This window comes from Amyelois transitella, chromosome 6 (genome assembly GCF_032362555.1).
Source record: "Amyelois transitella isolate CPQ chromosome 6, ilAmyTran1.1, whole genome shotgun sequence".
NCBI classification, from domain to species: domain Eukaryota; kingdom Metazoa; phylum Arthropoda; class Insecta; order Lepidoptera; family Pyralidae; genus Amyelois; species Amyelois transitella.
In genome coordinates, this window is record NC_083509.1 from 2,969,905 (window position 1) to 2,992,728 (window position 22,824).

At 35.8% G+C, this 22,824-nt stretch overlaps 1 protein-coding gene across 1 annotated transcript in view; it reads right to left on the reverse strand.

The window, feature by feature from the left end:
• The window catches only part of LOC106134554 (lachesin-like), a 39,864-nt gene that overhangs the window by 11,890 nt on the left and 5,150 nt on the right, over nt 1-22,824 (reverse strand). Inside the window, exon 2 of the mRNA XM_060944776.1 lies at nt 1,837-2,072. Coding sequence (XP_060800759.1) covers nt 1,837-2,072 — 236 coding nt within the window. The remainder of the gene's footprint in view (nt 1-1,836; nt 2,073-22,824) is intronic.

A 22,824-nucleotide genomic window follows, 5' to 3' on the forward strand; every position in this document is an offset into this window, starting at 1 on the left:
AATGCAGAGTACGCGTAATTTGATATGCGGTTGGCTTTACATACAAACTCGATTATGAGTTAAATTTCCTAGGTATAATTATATTACACTTTTATACAGGCTCAAATATCTATCGACCTACGAGGATTATCTTGAAGTAGGTTGGTTCCAGCCCCACATAACCCGTCCGGCTTTTCGTACCGTGCCGAGAAGACGAAGGTCGCCCAGGTTAAAAAAAAGTAAGTAGGTAAGAAAGGATATTACACAAAGTGTGCTCTGTGTGATTTCCTTGAAATCAGACAAGAAGAAATTTTGCAAAAACGTATAAAAACCTTAGTTACCTACTACACTACAGGATATATCATCCATATCCATACTTAGAGATCTGCACATTCAGTAAACTGGTTGCCTCATCATGTTAACAGTGAAACATGATGAAGCAGATAGACTCAAAAAGGATCATATTAATAAAATAATGAATCTTGTTTAAAAATATTACAAAATTTATTTTGCAACACCAACAAACCCTCTCCCTTCTCGTTAGTCGACGTTTTCACCACGATACGGTTACACTAATTACTGGGCAGAACATTTATACCATCTCTTTCAGAGCAGTCGCAAATGAAAGAAATAGAGATATCTCGTTAGCCTTATTTATGTAGAAGATGTGGCGTCGTCTAATGAGACTTTTATTTATAAAGTTGAGCTCACAATGGGGACTTTAAAGTTGCATTGTGCTATTGTTACGTTTCATTTTAAGCGTGGTTGTGGCACACCCGTATGTAAATTGGACGTTGAAATAAGGACGCTAGCGTGTGCTCTCGACTTCACCCGTATATTTGTGTTATGAAACTGAGTGTTTGCAGTTGGCTCGGTGATATAGAGTGACATTTCCATTGTAATTTCGCTTGAATGTCGTGTGTTTTACGAAAGTGAGATCAATTCTACAAAATTATTTTTAAAGAGGTTTGTTTTTTGCCTATATCATGAGCGAGTGAGCTATTAACTTGTCACTATTTGAATCTCAATTCTATCATTATGCTTAACAGCTGAATGTGGCCTATCAGTCTTTTCAAGACTGTTGGCTCTGTCTACCCCGCAAGGATATAGACGTAACTTTATGTATGTATCATGTGTGAGTATTCCAAAGAGGCGATCGATGTGTTATGACCTGACAATCCCAAAAGCGTAAGACATCTTCTGATGCTAACAGACGTGTTGGCATTTAGACAGATGATTTTTAAAGTATGCAGAAATATTCCACAACAAACATAATTAACTTCTTTATTTCTCTGCTCTCAAAGGATGACTGTTATATAATGCATTAAGCATTAAGCCCACCCATTGTATCAACATTGTTTTTATAAATAAGTTAAAATAAATAAATGAACAATGAATCACAAAATAAATAATGCACGCTTTAATAACGAGTGTATTTGTAATGAGGTTGATAAACCCAATGGCCTCTTACTAAATTTATAGGATTGAAATTAATGCTGGTAGTTATCCTTCAAGAAAAAATTCAAGTATACGCCATTATATATAAGCCTTTCCTTTCATTAACCTCTACAATATAAACGGAAAGAATGAATGAATGCCGTGTGGTTCCCGGCACCAATAAAAAAAACAATAGGATCACTCCATTTATTTCGCATGGATGTCGTAAAAGGCGACTAAGGGATAGTCTTATATACTTGGGATTCTTTGGGGTCTGTCTACCCCGCAAGGGATGTAAACGTGACTTTATGTATGTATGTAGTTATCCTTGAAGAAAAATTCCAAGTACATAAGCCCTTCCACTCATTTACCTCGACAATATACCCGGAAAGATAATGAAACCAAAACAAAGTCACTTACCGTTTTGTTTCCTAAATTCTTTACTCTGCAATTAAGATACGCCGTTTTCCCCAATAACGCCGTGACGTTCTTCGAAGCCACCAAGTCGAAGTAGGGTCCGGACCTGGGGGTCGAGCGCGGGGGGTCGACTGCGGGTACCCCGGGCCTGATAGCGTTGTCCACGGACCCCGCCGGGGCCACTGTCGCCGACTCATTAGTGGGCGAGCCTTTGCCAAGCTCTCTTTGTGCTGATAACACTGTGGGAGAAAGAGTTTTTTTTTAGTAAACAATACTTTATTGCATTAAATAATTATAAAATTTAGAGACTTTTTCAGTTTAGAAATCAGTCGAAAAAATAATTTGCAGTAATCTGAAAATTGTTGGAACAACTTTAAAAATATTGTCTTTGATTATACGAGGCTTTGTAGAAGAGTAGGATGATTTATCTTTGTATTTGAGAATAATTGGTTGAAAGAAATAACTTCTATGTTTTTGCAATTGTAGGTACTCTTTGTTACAAAAATTTAACACATCATAATCTATATATATAAAAATGCATTTCTGTTCGTTAGTCTCGCTAAAACTCAAGAACGGCTGAACGGATTTATCTTATCTTAGTCTTGAATTATTTGTGGAGGTCTAGGGAAGGTTTAAAAGGTGAGAAAAATTCGAATAATTGCCGGGAAAATCCTCAAAACAGCATTTTTCTATTTCCCATACAAACGTTTTCTAAATAATACGTTCAGTCAATTTGAGCTTTATTGCTAATGTATAAAGTTCACTGTTGTCTAAGCAATGTAGGTCTAATAGATATGAACAAAAAACTGTAATATTACAAATTTTTTTGACAGAACGAAGTCTGTCGGGTCCGCTAGTCACGAATAAAAATGCATTGAAAATAAAGTTTTGTAAACGTCAAAGTGACTTTTTATTATTTTGATCTAATAATACGGGTTTTATTTTACTCCTGTTATAAAGTGACATAAAGTGGGATAAAATGAAAATAAAAGAAATTATTTTCAAACACAAACAATTAACATTTACAAAGCGTTCTCGTATTTTCTGTATAAGTCGAGAAGGGTCGTGGTGAGTCCAGCCGACGTCCTGATTCTGCTAAGCTCCTTAGCTAGTGTATCTACGTAGGTATAATGATTTACGACATGATCCCCCGCGGGACCTAAGTCTAGAACTACGTAATGTAAGCACAGCTTACTCAAATATTATGAGCGTTATAATAAAAGCTTGGAGTAAGTAAGTACTCACATGAGTTAACACACATTACACATACATACATATTATTACGTATTTATCCTTTATGGGATAGATGGATCCTACAGTCTCGAAAAGACGTTGTTAGTTGCCTTATATGAAATCCCATACAATATCGCAATCTCCAATAAAGTAATTATTGCAGATTGCAATATTGCATGGGTTATCGTATAAGGCGACTAAGGGATAGGCTAATAAACTAGGGTATTATGTTTGTAAGCTGATGGGTATGATTGTATGTATGTATTTATTGCAGCAAGGAGTTAAATCGATACAAAAGACGGCCTTATCGTAAATGTAATGCTTGGAAAGTTTTATATGATAGATTGATAATATATTATTTATATATTGATATCTTGTCAAATTTATAATAATTTGACCTTTTTTACCAGGGCGTATTTGATCAAAGTACGTTTGTACGTTATTTATAAAAGAGGTGTGAATTCTGGCGTCAGACTAATCAGCTTCCAATATGAGCCTATGTATGTAGTTTAGGTTACGACCTTACAGCCACTACAAATAGGGTTCTTAGGTAGTACCGTGCCTTTGAAACGCTGTAACAGATAAAAATTTTTTTTGATCGAATATCTTACAATTTAAACCCAACTCTATGTTAACAAAACTGGAAACAAGTTCTTAAAAAAATAAATCATGATTTCTGCACATTTAAAACTGCTGGTCATTAAACAAAGCCTTAACCACTGGGCTATCAAACGCATTTTATTATAGGAAAATTCAGGACAATTGTTCGTAGCGTGCCTAAGATTCCAACAAAGGATCTCAGAAAAAAATGTTGCTTTAAAACCATAAGAATAAAAGAATCCCATAATTTTGACCCCGCAATCCCTCAAAAAGCGCCTTGAAGCATTTATCTCTTTGAGATTACATAAAAATGTAGTTAAGACTCCTCCGTCATGACTTTTATCTCTTATTCCGTTGCCTTTCTTTTTTACACTCATTCACATGCTTTGAGACAAAAAGAGATAGTAGATACTGTATCGAGGGGCGAGGGTGCCAATCAGAGTGACGCGGAGCTGATAATCGGCTACTTTCATTCAGATTGTGTCATTTTGTAAAGAATGGAAAAGACATTTAAGTGGCCCATTTTTCTTGTAGGATTAGAACATTTTTGTGTCGGTATAGTAATGATAAAGCTATACTATGTATATCTGCATAGTATATCTTTTATTTTTTTACTGACTTATCTTCGGAACTAATCATAATGTTGAAAAGAACATCTTTTTACCATGATAAACCTATTATTTTTTTAGGTTTCGGTATAGCTACGTGTCGTGTGGTTTTTTATCATGGATGTCGTAAAAGGTGACTAAGGAATAGGCTTATAAACTTAGCATTCTTCTTGTAGGCGATGGGCTAGCAACCTATCACAATTTGGATATCAAATTCATCATAAAGCCATACAGCTGAACGTTGCCTCTGTCTATCCCGCAAGAGATATAGACATGACTATTAGACCATAAGATGCGAAAAAAATAAAAGTATGCTTTAACTACAAGTAAAGTTGAGTACGTATAATAAGTACATATGTATTTAAAAGTTATACCTATAAATTAAGACTATAAAAAGTATATAAATTTAAGACCTCATTGTACTCTTATTATGCAAACAAAAATTTGAATTTGGAAGTATAGATTAAATAGAACAAGATCTTTCATATCAAAACAATACATCCAAACTTGCCAAACATGTTTTCCTTTTTCCATCGGCAAAAAAAGTCGAGATTAAACAAAACGTGCGCAGTAAGCTCTGCCAGCGAAAGCACTTAGAAAGCATTGGAAGGGGAAAAACAAATATTATATTTGGGTGGGCACTAAAACGGGTAGGGAGCGACCTTCATAGGGCACTTACACATTGCTGTATCGAGTTACTGCGTTCGTATTTTGTAGTTATTTCTTGTTTGGAAAGCTAAGTGTGAGCAGGCTTAGAAATAATACTGACTATTTCTAACAACTCATTGTGTCGGTCAAGTGTTGGTTTAGGACTTTGGTGGTGGTTTAGTTAATGTCGGTAGACACTTATCTTTTTAAGAACACTAGCAATATGCCCTGGCTTTGTACGGGTAGCATTTATGGATCAAACCTCCCTTAGAAAACTCATTTTCCGACATTTCAAACAGGAACAAAATCTACCCAAAATTTTAAGAGATTAGCATGTATTGACAGATAAAATTCGAAAACTTTACTCCGTAATATAAATGTAGTGATAGGTATTTGATTTCTCCGTCCGTTATATTTAACGATAAATTGGAAAGAATTTTCCCTTATTCACTTATCTAAATAAAACTATGATTAATTGCGTATGAAAGTTTCACAAGTTTAGATTTAACATCAAGTTGAAATAATTTTGGACTACTTTTCATTAAGTATAACTTATCACTTATAGAATTTCTCTTTTAAACAACATTTACGCATCTAAATATAAAAATGTAACTAAAAATATAATTCTATTTATGATTTGCTTTCTGACCGCATTGACATTTCCAGCAGTATAATGAGATGTGACGTCACGGCGTCCACTCACGTGATTAGCCGAGTTTCCGCGCGGGCAAACCAGGATAATAGCGTTAGTGATAATCGTGATCATGTTAAATTTGCTTGGAAACAAAGCGGCTGATGAAAAATTGTATACAGATTATTGTTAAATAAAACCTAATTAATAAAACATCTACTTAATTAAAATAAAGTGGACATTTTGGCGACGAAAATAATTTATAAATTATCAGAAATGTTTGCTATCATATGGTGCAAAAATAATGATAATTATTTTTATTGATAAGTAATAAACCCTGGACAGTAGTATTTTTTTTTATTTAGCACATTTTAGTGCTGGTTTTTGTTATAAAAACATTAATTATACCTTTCATTATTCTATTAAGGTAAAAGGATTCAATAAATACTTGTCCTTTAGTTTTTGTTTGTCTGTTCGTTTATTTCATGATATTAGGTACATACAAGCAATATTTCTAATTAGAAACTTTGAACTAGTAGAACACATATTATGCCTTTGAACATTCCTTATTTAGTATTTTGATAGGTAAGAAATATATCAACTTGTTCATAGTTTTTTTACAAAATGATAAATATTAATTTATATGGTATGGTAATGCAGAAAAATATTTTCTTTCTTTTGTAAAGTTAATAATTACGTCATCAGTTTTTTCAAAGTAACTACAAATTAAGAATGACATTCTTAAATTGTAACATCAGCTACGCTGATGACATGGTGCTGCTGAGTCCATCGATGGGTGCCTTGAAGAAGCTTTTGCACATGTGTGAAGAGTATGCAGTGGCACACGGGCTCAGATATAACTCGCTTAAAAGCGAGTACATGGTTTTTGGAGCTGGGGCCGCGAGGAGTCAGCGCAGTGTGGCTTGTGTTACGTTAGGAGGTACTCAGTTGAAGAGAGTGGAAAAATTCAAATATCTGGGTCATTGGGTTACTGAAAGCTTGTCGGATACGGTTGATATTGAGAGAGAGCGTAGAGCGTTATCTGTTCGCTGTAATATGTTGATTCACAGATTTGCACGCTGTAGCAAACAAGCCAAACTAACACTTTTTAAAGCATACTGTCAGTCGTTCTACACGTGCGGCCTGTGGGTCGACTTCACGCAGCGGGCATATGGCGCACTGCGCGTTCAGTACAATAACGCGTTCAGGATGCTGTTCGGTCTGCCGCGTTTCTGCAGCGCGTCATCTATGTTCGCTGAGGCGCGCACCGATTGCTTCTACACAATCATTAGAAAGCGGTGCGCGTCGTTGCGGGCGCGAGTGCGCGGCGCGGCGAACACCGTCCTGAGCGTGTTGGCTGACCGATGGGACTCACCATTGTTTTGCCGCTGGATACAGCTTCTTGCTCCTGCTACTAGCTACCAATGTCTATAGTACAGGAATATCATTGGAAGCCAATTGTGTTACTTAATTATATAATATTCAATTAAAATGAATTGTTACTAACCCTAGAATAAGTTAAAATTAATTTGTACTAACATAATATGGATGCAAAATCTGAAATAAATTATTTTATTATTATATTATTATTATTATTATTTAGATATATTGCTAGAGAGGTCTTGATTTAAGTACTTTCGAATATGTAAAAAGTTAGCTGAATTCGCTTTTTACAATTACCATCTTCTTTACGATGTATGAGTTTGAAAAAAATATGTCAAATTTGCTGTTATGAAATAATGTTTGCAACTCTTCCTCATTCATGCGTTGTTCCACCCCACTCCCGGCGCCATTTTGGGAAATTCAATACTACAATAACATCGGCCTGCGGCCTTGTATTTTATTATCATGTATGTTTAGAGTATACTATGTATGTAATAACTGTTTTGGTTAGCAGCCAGCGTAATTGGAAACAAGTAGGCGCTAAGTTGATTTTATATATCACGTTATTCCTTAGGGGTAGACAGAGTTATGAGACTCTTAAGCCACGGGTGGCTTTATGGTGGCATTGTAATATAGTGATAATAGCTGCCCATTGCCTTAAAGAGGAATCCCAAGCTTGTAAACCTTTCTCTTGAATAACTATAGCTCAGAATTACATAATTGGGACCACATGTATTTTTGTCTGTTGCAAGTTTTAAATACACGACATTAACGTGGTCCCAAAGGGACACATTTATATATTTTCATGAATTTAGATATTTGCGAATCAAGTAGGTACGGATAAATAGTTGAGGTTAAAATTTTGATTGGAAATCAAATGATAAATATTACTTTTCATTTTTACGGATTTCTGTACTTTATAAAACAGAATAAAATATTCAGATTGCCAAAAAGTTTGCCCGCCCATTAGAACTAAGTTTTAACAGCCAAGCCGAGAATTCATAACTTATTAAAAATCTCTATCAATGCGGTCGAATTCTCAATGTGACTTCTAAAATAGGTGACCTAGCGATAGGAATTACAGTACGTCGTTCGAACAAAGGTCAATTACCAAGCATATTAGTAACACGCCATTCGATAGTGCATGCTTCTAACTTGACTGGTAATTGGTGGTTAGAATAAGGAATATTGGACTGAAACAGTGTACTGATGTGTACTTACTAATGTTAGAAGATGTAGTGACAGGAATGGAAAAGGGAATGTCTAATTGACTAAGCATATATATGGAGAGTGAGATTTGGAACATTAGAAGGGGAAGGTCTAAATCATTGTGTCTTGAATCGGAACGTCCTGGCCTAGGGTTAGGTCATCCGACCTTGCACCTTGGGAATGATGAATGTAGATGAAGCGAAAGAAGAATGAAGGGATTGTAGAAAGATGTAGTCTCTGCCTACTCGTCCCAGAAAGAGGTGTGATTTTATATGTAACAACGAACAAGCAAAGGTCAATTACTAAGCAAATTAGTAACACGCCACTCGATAGTGCATGCTTCTGACTTCGCTGGTAATTGGTAGCTAGAATAAGGAATATCGGACTGAAGCAGTGTAATAATGGCTACCTGTAAACTCGAATTAGAGAGGAATGGCTACTGTGGATTCTAAAATTTTCTGTAAAACTACCTTTTGTATAAATAACGGAGCAATGGTTACTATGAGGTAGTTAAATAACTTGATATGGCACTTTAATTTGCTAAATTATGAGGAATTGTGGGCTTAAATTCAAATAATATTTTTCACTCACGTGGGAAATTCAGGACAAGTTGCAACATTCAATATAGCATTTATAAGCTTAAGAGAGTGCTGTAGGAAATATGCTCTTCGGTTTCTGTGGCGGAGCGGTAGTACACTTATTTGTGACAACGGAGGTGTCAGGTTCGAATCCCGGACAGGGCATGATGAGAAACGATATTTCTTTGATTGGCCAGGGTCTTGGATATTTATCTACATAGGTATTTTTCATATGCATATACCATGGGTCCAATATGAGATTGAGAAATGTAAAATACTTACTCTTCTATAAATAATGAGTTTCATTTTCAATAATAGAGAACTAATATCTCATGAATTATAAATAAATCTGTTTTACCATTATATTACGATCCCCTCTTATATATAATAAGAAGTTGTCGCTCTCAATTCGTCCGCGTCTAATTACTCGGAAACAGGACGCATTGATCTTCATTGTTCTAATCCATTTTATGTGATACTTCGTCGGTGACAAATTGGGTCACTTAGTAGAATTAGGATTGATTATATTTCGTTAATACTCGTAATCTGTTTGAAAACTTGTTTCGCCTTTATGTGAGATTGGGGCGGGACATTTGTCGCACATAATAGGTAAGACTGGGCTTTGATCGTCTACATCTTAGGCATAAAAAGGAAAAAAATTCAAGACAATAGCTAGAAAATGATAATTCACAATTCGCTATGACCAAATGTCGCTTAAAATTTGACGACATTCAAATGTTTTGGAAATCTTTCATTGTCATTATAATATTACCCAAATAGATTAAGTTAAAGACTAAGTAGTTTTAGTATACAATAAGTCAATCACTAATGATGTGCCTTAATGTTAATTCCAACTCACAGTCGGCCTTATTAAATCTCTCAGTGGTCACTTGTGCAATATCGATAAAAATAACCGGAACAATACGTCAGTTATACTCGATTAGGTAATATCATTAAATCGGTATAATCCAGCATCCAAACAAAATAAATGCGACCGACAGTCTGCTATAAAACTGACCATTACGAGAGTAAACAATATCAGAGAAAGACTCGTAGCCATAAATCTGAACAGAGCCAAGGCGATAGCGAGCCAAATTGTGGTGAAAGCATTGAGTACGGCACTTTAGAGATGACTTACCATTTCGCTTGGATGACAGTTTTTGTAAGTAAAACCTTGACTGAATATTCTTTATCCGATTTTTTGGTAAAATATATGAGTTGACCGATTTTTGACAATTTGTTTTCCGTTGATATATATGTTCACAAAATGTGAAATATCTCTCTTGTGTTACTTCCAGGGCAGAAATATAAAAGTCAATTAAGGCATGGCATAAACTTTGATTTGATTGATGATTATAGCAATCAATCGAATCTTCTCTGAAACTCAATGCCATCACAAAGTATTACAGCTAAGCTTGGCTTAAGTCTGTGTTTGTATGACATATCTTTTATTTTCTAACATGCACTTCATTTCTTCCATTACAATAAATTATCTTATCACAGATTTCGAGAAAAGAAAAACACACCCCTTTTCAAAAGTTTATTAACAACCTAGTGGAGACCCTCGCATGCACATCATTGTGTATGCAACAACTGTTCAACATCACGAACGTCAATTTTTTTTCCTTTTTATATTGTAAATGCGAAACATTGACTTTTTTGATGGATATTCATAGAGATATAAACTTTAGTTCCAAAGTCTGCCCGTGAAGGAAAACATCGTGAGGAAACCTGCACATTCAGGCAACTGGATGTGTAATCATATGATACAATACGGGTAAGGTTCCCCAGCAAAAATTTACGGAGGTCAGACGGAAATCGCTTCGTGTAAAAACCTGACTCACCCAATTCAGGATTCATGGTCAAGGGCTTACCCCCGAGCTCCTCTCCAGAGTGGGGATGCAACCGGGACTATAGCCAAAAAGATGCAGACAATAGCAAGAAACTTTAATTTCAAAATATACCTGACTCAGGATTATAAATTGTTCACTAGCTACACGTATAAGGAAAAGGCTTTGATGTAAGGATATAGTGACATATATAGTAAAAGGAATGTAATAGTTAGGTCATGTGAGAGGACGAATGAGGGCAGGTTGACTTAGTTAATATACAAGAAGGGTGTGAACAGGCTAACATGATCGAATCGAGTACGTTCTGGCAAAAGGTCTGATAACGAGTAACTTACAAGTTACCATGAAAAGAATTCTAAATGAGTAGAAGCATAAGTATGCTACGCAATGATCGATCGTGACCTGATCGTGGCAAATGAAAGGTGTTACCTCTGCCTGCCTCCACAGAAAAGAGTTAAGTCTATATTCTGATGTCATAAACATATCTACATGTCAATTCTATACATTTGTCTCAATGTACTAGGCACTATGTGATACACAAGTTAGATTACACTGTCCGTGGATCCTTCGGTAAGATAAGGAGAATTTGTTTTTGTAAACGCCGCTAGGGTGGCCGCGATTGTTTTGTTACGAGTATGACAAGCATGTATACTGTATAGTGTGTCTATGTATGCCAAAACGTTTTGGCTACATGGAGTAAACAATAAACATAGCAATCCTATCTTATATCGAATATTATAAATATGATTGTGAGTATGTATGTGTCATCTATACATACATACTCACACTTTGTTACTTTTTCATGCAAATACTACTGAACCGATGAGATTAGGTATGTAGGTATCTGAAGATCCAGAAAAAAACCTAACGATAATAACGAGTTACTATATAAAAGGTGCCGTGTGTCATGTGGTTCAAGGCACCAATAAAAAAAGAATTGGACCACTCTTTCCCATGGATGTCGTAAAAGGCGACTAAGGAAAATGCTTATAAATTTGGGATTATCCTCTTAGGCGATGGGCTAGCAACCTCTCGATTCTATCATAAAGCCAAACAGCTGAACGTGGCCTATCAGTCTATCCAAAACTGTTGGTTCTGTCTACCCCGGAAGGGATATATACGTGATTATATATACATATGTTTGTATATAAAAGCTATAATTATCGCGAGAGATAAGCCGCGTACGGCCGCTTACATAAATGGGAGAAACTCCCATAAAAGGGCCGTCTCACACTCAACATATCTCATAAATAATTGCGTGTCTCGTCAATAGATGACGCTAGCAGACGCCAGCTGCAACTGATCTGAAAGAATCCTATTTTCTTTGACCTCAATAGATTAATTTCTGGATTCCGTTTCGTTGATTGCGCAACTCATCCTTTGTACTTCCGACCTCAATTCGTGGACGCATTCACGGCAAGATTTATGAAGTTTAACGTGCCTGAGGTTTAATTATGTGAAAATTTGGATTAATTAATCATAAGCGGCGTGGTATTGATCGCTTAGCGTCGCTGTGGCGTGTTTAGACCTTGTTGTATGTAAACACAAAGGCTGTTTAATGTTTGGGGCGAATATTGTGACAGCGAAAGTTAATTGTTTACTTTTTAAAATTCGTGACCTTGTGCAGTAGGTCAGAGGAAAATGGTGTTGCTCGGAATTTTATTTGTTGTCTTCGTGGACTTGGGAAATTCGCAACGAAACTAAGTTCGTATTTAAGCTTGAATTCGTTTCTACTTCAATTCATTTAATACTCATTCCAAAAGTTTTTTTATTTCTGATTGTCAAATTGTAAGGTTATATAAATTGTGTTAATTTATTAATATTAAAAAAACTATATTTCAAAAGTTAAATCAAAGAAAACCGAAATATTTCCCAAGCCAATGGTGTAGCCTGGAAGAAATTGCATTTAAAAGAAAGGAAAGATTTTGTACTTTTACTATTATTTTTATTCTAGCTACGTTTTTTGTATGGTTCAATGTTTAGCATAAATGATCACAACACTCTAAAATTCTCGCATTGTATGGTTCAATGTTTAAACTTACTTAAATGATCACAGCACTTTAAAATTCTCGCATAGGAATAATATTTTACGCAACCGTAAATGAATTATTGATCCAAAACCCTACCCAATCTCATAACTAGGTTGATATCTAGTAGGCTTTCACTTGTTTCCGGTAGGATTATTTCTCCAATATACCCTTCGCTTATAATCGTAGCCCTTCCCACAAATAGGACAGGTGATATTAAGGCTTACTTTACACTGTTACTCTTACATTAATATTAAATACAATCTTTTGTTTGGAGCTTTGCTCACGTGAAAATTTCCATAATCCTTCTTGACAGACATGCGTATTAACCGTTCCTTTGTATTTCATGTTACTAAAATGTATTCAGTAGTTTCGGGTATGGGTTATGGAACAAAAATCTTAGACTTTTATTTTTATCATATTAAATTTACCTTAACAACCCATAAAAGTCCGCTAGTGGACTAAGGCTTCCCCAGAACTGGGGGGATTTTACCCAAAGTCACCACGCTGGGCAGGCAGGTTGGTGACCGCAGTGTGAATTGATTCTGGACTATGTTGTCATATCAGCGTAGGAAGCTCTACTGCCCACCTTCCGCGTAATCCCTCAAACGCCTTTTACGATACCTACCCACGGGAAGATATGGAGTAGAATTATTCTGCCGGCACCATACGTCCAAATTAAATTATTTAACGCGTTGAATTATAATTGAACTTTCAAACCTCCATGTCGTCTGATCACTTATCAACCATTTTGATCCCATTAACCCATATTGGATCTGCCAAACAGGAAAACACAAAAAAAATATTTTTTAAATTATTCTGTTTTACATAAAACAGCTAAACGTAAACTTTTAACGTAATCATTATTAACATAACAGATCTAGAAGTAAAATAATATTTAATAAAGTGTAGAAAAAGCCTTTACCGTGATACATATTGAAGTCGGCCATGCGGTTATCGATTGTCGAAATTGGATCATGGATGAAACCTGGATGTATCGGCTTCTATTATATATCTTAACTATAGCCCGCGGCTTCGCCTTATTTCCTTTTTCGTGCTCCACACTATAACATTTCATGAAAATTTCAGATTTGGTTGGTGTGTTAAGTGATTTTGTGCCATGTGATTACTGGTATTTCAGAAAAGGATCACTCCAATCTCTTTTCCATGGATGTCGTAAAAGCGACTGAGGGATAGGCTAATTAACTTAGGATTCTTCTTGTAAACGATGGGCTAGAAACCTGTCACAATTTGAATCTCAATAACGCCATACAGCTGAATGTGGCCTTTCAGTCTTCTTAAAATAGCTGGCTCTGCCCACCTCGCAAGGGATAAAGACGTGACTTTATTTATGTATGTACTAGCTTTCCGCCCGCGGCTTCGCCCACGTGTAATTCGGTTATATATAGCGTTTTTTAATGATCTCGACAGGGCTTTTTCTTCCACAGGCTGAAATCTTGTTACAACTGGAATTAAATATAGCCTGTGTTACTCAGGTATGATGTAGCTTTCTAATGGTGAATGTTTGAAATCGATTCAATAGTTTCGGAGTTTATCGATTACATGTGTAAACAAACAAACATTTAAAAAAATAGATTGTTCCTCTTTATAATATTAGTATACATACGAATCTATATAGAAAAAGTAAAGCGAGACAAAATCATCGTCTCAAAAGAAAAAAAAAACAGGATTTATAAACAGGATTTATGGACCGATTTACGTGATTCTTTTTTTGTTCGGTAGAGTATACTTTCAAGTTGGTCCCGTTGTTACCTAGTCAGGATCTGATGATGGTATTCCAGGGAAATAAAGGGCAAACCTCAAATTTACAGGCAATTACGTTTTTGACAATTTCATAGATCTGTTTGCGTCTGATAGTCATCATCCCATGTGAATGAGCTGATGATGGAAGGTACAACTCCTCAACGGTTAGGAGTTGAAAGAAAATTCTTACGAAGTTATACGTACGGTCGCGTTCATAATTGCAGTCATAGTTCGCAAAACTTTATAGCTTGCACTCACCGCTGTCACTCACACATTCACACAAATAACACAATAAACAACAAGCGGTAAAGCGTTGGGTAACGCGCCATCAAGAAGAGGGTAGTGTAAGTAAAAGTCGCCGCGCAGCGGCCGTCGTCCGCTAATCAACACAGCGACACGCCACACAGCGGAGATCCATGGTGGATCAGTACGAAAATAATGGCTTCATACCGACCAGAACATTTGCGGAACAGTTCGACACATCAGTGGTTACTGTTGTTAATTGCACCGTGAGGGACTACACCACAGACAGCCAGCAAGAAAGCCGTATTTATCCGAAATAAATAAGCAAAAACATTTAGAATTTGCTCGGCAGTATTTGGATTTTGACTGGAAAAAAGCAATATTTACGGACGAAAAGTTCGTTTACGTCATCGCAACACGGTAGGCTTCATTTATGGCGAAGAAATGCAACTCGGTATGAAGAAAAAATATTGGGCCAAAGATGGAGTCTGGACGCATATCTGTAAATATGTGGGGCTGGATGAGTGCTGCTGGACCTGGGGAACAGGTGTGGATAGCAGGACGCGCTACAGCTGCTCATTATGTGCAAGTGCTGGACGAAACCATGTTACCAACTGTGCGGTGTATTTATCCGATTGATGATATGCCAACAATATCATTTGTGCAAGACAACTGCCCTGTGCATCGAGTCCATATAGTGCGTGAAAGGTTCTGCCAGTTTATATTAAAACCACTAATTACTTAGATAGTATTTTAAGGACAGCTTCAATATCTTTTCTTTATGAAAACGAATAATTAAGCTGTAACCTTAATAACAGGAGATAAGTAGATGATATAATTAGTGTAATATGCTGTATGTATAGCTTTATATAATCATCGATATGTAAACAAAACTATAGGTAAACTGTTTCAATAAAATTTACTAATTTTAATTATTGAATGTTTTATTTTGATCCCTCTTGTTTAATATTTCTTGCTGATTTTCGTGTTTGAAGACGCGGGTATTGTAATTCTTAGATATCAGTTAGTTAGTTAGTCAGTCAGTTACTTAGTTCAAATGGCACCTTGAAACATTAAAAATTGTCAGTAACACAATTTTTTTTTAAATAGACAAAAAAAATCCTTGTATAACTTCGGAATCCAAGTAACGCTAGTAACTAGAACAAGCGAGTGTGAGCAAGCGAGATTATCTAATATATCTTAGATCTCACTTGCTCACACGAAGTAATAAGGAACCACTACCTATGTTAGGGACGTGTGCAGACAAACTTTCAACCTTATCGAATTGACATAAGTCTGGCAGTCGCAGGCTTCTCTCTATAGGCAAATCTTATGCAAATAATGAGAGACGACGATATCTCGATCGACAATTATCGGGCCCAGTTCGGCCATCGTTGATTACCGTCTCTTTCTGTTTTGTTTTGTTATATGTCATAGAATAATAAACTGTTTTACTTAGTATTCATTGGTATTAAAGACCGTATTCATTTGATGGAATATTTATTCTTTTTAAATATGCATGTGTGTGTGTATCTACTGGAACCACAGTGCACGCTATTTTAACCCGTAAGAATTTTAAAACTATGACTGCAGATATGAACGCGATCGTACATGTGAGGCTATTAGGTTGACCTGATAATAAATAGTAAATCTCATTAACGTTAAGAATTTAGGTGAAAATGGATGCGGACAAATTTCGTAGCTGTTTGTATGGGTAGTGTTAACACAAAATAGGGATTTAAAGGCGTGATGTTATTAATGTTATGCATGTATGTACATAATTATGTATGTTATTATGTATGTTAAAGAGACGACTGAAAGTTGTCATACAAAGTCTTTTTTTTTAAGGATGGGAAATCATCAAATGACCTCTCCCGCTCTGGGTGGAACGGAAGGGAGTGTCAGACTTTTACTGACTAAAACCCACCTCGTTCCTTCAGTTGCCCTTTGCGTTCCGGGGCCACGGTATCTCGTTAGAACTTTCCCGCAGCCCCGGCTCAGTTTATCCCGTTTCCCCCCCTTGGGGGTTGACATTTCAAAAATCCCTTCTTAGTGCTCACTTATGTTACTAAAGGAACCTCTGTTCAAAATCTCAGACTCTTATACCGAGCGGTTTCGGCTGTGCGTTAATAAATCAGTCACCCAATCGCACCCCCTAAATCACGATTGGAGGGTAGTTTGAAAAAACTTAAAATGTCAAACATATTTACTTGCCTATGTACGTGTTCATGCCAAGTTTCAAGTTTATAAACCCAAGGAATAAGATTTTTCATAGAAACGTTTTTACCCCTTTTCCCCCCCTTGGGGGTTGAATTTCCAAAAATCCTTTCTTAGTGCTCCCCTACATATCCCAAGGAACCTACATTCCAAATTTCAGCTGTCTACGACCAGTAGTTTCGACTGTGCGTTGTCTGTCAGTCAGTCACTCAGTAACGGAAGAGTTTTATATATATAGATAAGTTTCATACTTTTACACCGAATACGTCTCACGTATCTACCCTATAATAAAAACATAGTATATATTTGGACAAGCTCGAATCTAACTTGAACAAGTTAATTTAACTTTCCTTGTTTCGTTTCCGTATGAGCATATTTCGGAGTTATGAATAATAATTGTATGGTAATACGCAATGGTATCATCATTACATTTGGAAATAAAATCTACATACAATTATTACACGACTGTGTATTTTGGCATTTTTACAAGGACAATTTATATGATTTTATCGTTTCCTTTTCATCAAGCAAATGTATTCCATTTTTTTTTTGTTTTTTTTTTTATTTTCCATAGTGAATAATGTCATGTTATGCGGTTTATGTGCCAGCACTTAAGAATAGAATCACTCCGTATTTATTTCAGTGTAAATTCTAAAAAAAACTAAAGGCATTGTATGTTGCAACCATAGAAGTCAAATTGATATATCCTATTATTCCCATTACAGTCAATAAAGTCACGAAGTCAGACATGAGTCTGACTAACTTCTGACATATTTAGGTCTCCTGACCCATCGTGGTTATAGACCGCCCCAAAGGATCTATAACTACTATAACAATCGCCAGAAGGAGTATGAAGTAAAAGCGAACGTTTCGTGATCTTCATTTTCACCAATTAGGCTCTGCCTACCCCTGTAAGTATAGAAACCTGACAGCAATATGTATATTCGCGGATGCATCAACAGCAGTATAGTGTCAGAGCCTTAGGTCATCTATACTTCATAACCTAAGAGATTAAATAAAGTACCCTGGCTTGAACCCAGAGCGAGAATAGTCCTACCGCAACCAGAAAACTAGATATAGAATAGCTTTTATTATGTTTTGACATTTTTACTAAGTCCTTGCGATCACCATATGATATGAAATACCTAAGTTATATATCAAATATAATATATATTTGTGCACTTCAATATCAAATATAACTTTGGTATTTCATCCACTATTTCGCTCCGACGCAGTTGAATGCAAACAATTGTACAAAATCTGTTGAACAATATGACAGCTCGGCAACGGGCCTAGGATTAATTACCCGGTAATAAATCGACGGAATCGGCTTATGGACGTCGCTAATGCAAATTAAATTTGACTATGAAGCGAGAGTAGAAAGTGTGCTTTAAGTATCTTTTTTTTCTTATAAATTTTATTCCAGACCCAAATTTTCATGATTGTTATGCATTTTAGGGAAACGATAATTTAATTTTAAGTTAAAACAATGCTTCCTCAACTTAGGCAATTTAACACATTCCAATATAGATATCGGAGATAGGAATTGGTTGATAGATAATATATGTAAATTGACTAAATAAATAGAAAAGTCACAATCACGAAATGATTTTCTAATAGAAAAAATTCCTTAGGTTTTTCCCACAGAAACCAAGCCTCATGAAGAAGATAGCAAAAGATAAATCGGAATTGTTTCAGCATGAATCGCAACCAATATGCACACAGACCAAAGGTCTATCTATTTATCATTGTATCACGCATCACTGGGCCAAACGGGAAGTGGACCGTGTCGTTCTAGATTACAGAAATAAGGAAATTTGTGTTCTGAAATGGGCCATGGGATATTTAGATAAGTAATGTTCTCAAATTAATTGAAGGAAAATAGTAGTTAGTCAAGAAAAACATTGTTAAGTTCAGGCACTAAATATGTAACTTTAATCCAAGATAGTTAGTTTAAGATCAAAGAAGGTTCGCACAATATCCTGACTCTCCTATTCGTGTAATGTGGTCATGTGTACCCAGGGTTCTTTCCAACAAAGACAAAACTAGAGCAAAAGGCTAAATTAACTATAACGATTTTAGAGAATGAAGATATACTTAATGAACTATCTTTTACTATATAGTTGACGTAAAAAATACAGGCTCACAAATAAAAATTAAATTCAGCAGGTATATTTGTTTATTATGCTGATTTCGCGCAGAACTTATATATACTTGTATAAAGGTGTATGCTATTTTCATATTATGGAATACTTGCTTCATGCACCTAAGCTTACTTTTTATTGTAACTATGCTTAGTTTGAAAGTTACCCACATAGAAATGAAGAACAACAATTCACGAACTATTTTCAACACCATATCTCCTCAGCTAACTTATCTACAACAATGAATCGTCAACCATACAATATGATTACGTCAGCTAGATGGACAAAATGCATTGCTTGGGGCATCCATGACATGAACAGATAATGATACAAATACAAACAAGCAGTACTATCATACATACATACCACCCATCCCAGGGTAGGCATAGACAAGACTACATCTTTTCATTTGCCACGATACATTTTTCGCTTCATTCCCATTAAAACTCCCTTCATGTAAGCTCGGCGGTTTCTTAAACTCTTGACCTTACCTTTTACGAGGACGTTCTTAATTTCATCAAGGTAATGTTCTATCATTACAAAAATAACATATGAATTTATTTATCTACCATTGAGGTTTGTTTTGCGTACAATATCGCTTATTTTTTCTTTTGTCCAGTACCTTTCCCAAGATTGATTTATTAATATGGCTTTCGACTAATTGAAGCAAACTTTTTCGTTGATCGCTTCTTTTTCTGATCACACTTCTTTTGTGTGTGGGCCTTCGATATTAGAGGGTGCTTTTTTGAGGACGACGATCATTATTATAAACATTTATTTTCATGTGACGAAAATATTATAAACTTTAAAAGTCTTGATAATTTCCAGGAGAAAATTAACGTATATACGAGTACTTAAAAATTGATGCAGTATTTTACCAATCAGATTTCAGGTTTAGATAAATCAACATGAAAATCCGCAAAAATGTTGCATATGCAACAATATATAAACTAATGAATTAACATGAACATATTTACGAATATCAAATAAGTATCATGAACCTGAAACGCTTTTTATATGTGTAACTAAAACGAACCATCTAACATACCCCGAAGGGAATAATTTTGTAGGTAATTTGTAAAACAGCTCGCATGCGTTCAGAGTACAATTTTCTTGTCACAAGATATTCAAAACTTAAATAGTTCGCAGTCTCCACGGTGCGTGCAGCCAACTAGGTTTGTAACTACCGCATTGCTGTGAGCCACAATTTGGTTAATCGACTCGCCCGCTGGTAGGGGAGTTAGGGGGGAGCCTAGCCAAGCCTGCGTGACTCCACTGGATTAGAGCACTTTCACATTAGGTTACAAGTAGTGCGGCAACTGCGCGATAGTAGCAGCGCGTCAGCCGCGCTGTTTACAGGCGGGAAATTTGTTTATTAAAAATTTCTGCGCTACCCGTGATTTACCATAGTGAACAGCCGCATGCCATCAGTCGGCGGCTTTCAGTGGTGCAAACGCTTGTTCAAACATAATTTTACAATGCGCAAAGTCACGCGACTAGGTATATTTGCAACAAGAAGGCATTCGTGGCTGCCGCGCCGCTTCCTCACTACCTAATGTGAAGGCGGCCTTACACAGGTAGCCGCAGGCTCAGTAATTGCTCGGGGATGCAAATGGAAGGGCTGTCTGTTCGAATTAGGAAGTGCGTGGCGTTTAAATGAGGCGGGCTTTTGGTGCCTCAGGAACTGGAAACGTCACGGCTTAGTTCGTTGAAAATTGCGGTTGTGAGAGGGAAAATGGTCCAGCAGTGATGTTTTAAAGGTGGGTTAACCTCTGTGGACATCTAAAAGAAGGAAAATTAAAACATATAATTAAAAAAATTAAAAATTTTTTGGAGTTCAAATAATGGTACAAGCTTCATCGTCTTAAATATTAAAGGCAGATGAAACTAATAGGTAGACATCTATACGTCTTGGAGTTTGTGTAAATTTTACTTGAAATATGGTTTTCTTCTTTCTCAGAAATTAGTTATTTTTTAGGCTCTTCTATATTTTAATTACGAAGGTAAAATAACAATTCCCAAAATAACGTTATAGCATCCTAGGAAATGACTGTACGTAAAGTAAATCCCAAGAGAAGCTTACTTTCAGAATCACGTACAAGCTTTCTCAACATAGTTCGTTGAACTCTGAATCAACTAATTAAATAATTATACTTGCTAATTATAAAGTTTATCTTATGTTAAATGGTCAGGTCAAAATACGCTAAACTGACGAGCTATTATGAAAAGATTAACAAATATGACTTAAGCAAAAGAGGTATGTTGAAAAAATTACAAGTGGAAAGATCCAACCTCTCCGGGAAAGGAGCGTGTTTCACTGTTCATTATTCGACTTTTTAGGCAGCATGCAAGAAACAAAACTGTTTGCTCTGTCTACCCCGCAAGGCATACTTGCGATGAATAATATTCGTAACATTAAACAATTCCCAAGAATAAATTACCTAGTAAATAAATTACTACTAGGAATATCGACGCCTAGTTATTAGCCGAACTGGGTCGCGGCGGAGCTTTGCTGGGCACCCAATTTTCGCTATAATGAGCCTTGTGCTCATGCAACTTTATTTTGCATATTGACATTGTTTGCGAAAGGTTCTCGTTACAGGAATATATCCTGAAAATGGTGTTATTTATATAACATTATCAATGCACCATATATTATTTAGTTATTCACCAAATATTGAAAAGACTTTTATATTTGGTGAATAAGATATTTGGCTTAATGATAGAATTGAAATTCAATTTGTGACAGGTTACTGGTGTCAGACGGAAGTTCTAACTTATTTAATCTAGGATCATCGTCAAAGAGTGCACCCAGATCTCTTCTCCAGTGAATGTAACTGGTACTAATACCCGAACAAAGAAGAACTTTCTTCTACTTAAAAACTGTCAACATGACGAAATAGGGAATAAAGTCTCTTCTTTAAAAAAATACTGTTTTTAAAAAGAGGTTCAATGACTTTACTTTGCCACGAAATTTGACACGCAAATATGTATAGTACTTATGAGTATACACGCGCGTGGTCTAACTACATTCAAATCTATGGTATTTATATACACGGAAAGCATGTAACGGCTTAACATTCTGTGAAAGAATATTCACGAACGAAGAGACATCTTATCTTCCTTTATATTTTTTTCATTGATGTAATAGAAAAAGATATACATGATAAGTTACGTACTTTTGAATTTGAATCCCCACGTTTGAATACCCAGGTTGGTGTGAGTTTTACCCGATGAAAGAGTCGAGCAAGAAACGCGAATTTGTATGTGATTTGATCAGTAAAAACTAGTGTTAACGCGATGGTACTCCTAATAATACAATTGTATACATATTCGCGTCTACTTATTCGATTCGTTTAATCGAGTTAAACTTGTACTAAAAATCCTGAGTGAAATTCCCCACACAAACATAAAGAACCTACGTACTTCCAAGGTTTTTCAGATAGAAACAATTATTTCGGGTATTAATGTTATCAAATCATACGTTAGACTTAGCAAAGCGTAATCGCCCAGTTGCGTGCTCCTATTGGGCCGTATTTCGGAATGGCCTTAATTATATTTATTGGTCAGACTCCACCATTTTTTATGACTTACCAGTTTTGTAATAAACCAAACTTCTTATTTATTATCACGCAAAAAGTATTATAATATTATAACTTCCACCATTATATTCCTCGTTTGACTGTTATAAACTGAAAACAAACCGGTTTCTTGCTTGTAAAGATATGAATTTTAAACTACAAACAATAATTATGAGTTATTACGTAATTTGAAAACTTTTCTGTCCATTATTGCTTGTATAATTGCAGCAATTTCATCCGTAAGGCTGCAAGTCTGGCTACCGATTTTAAGTTAT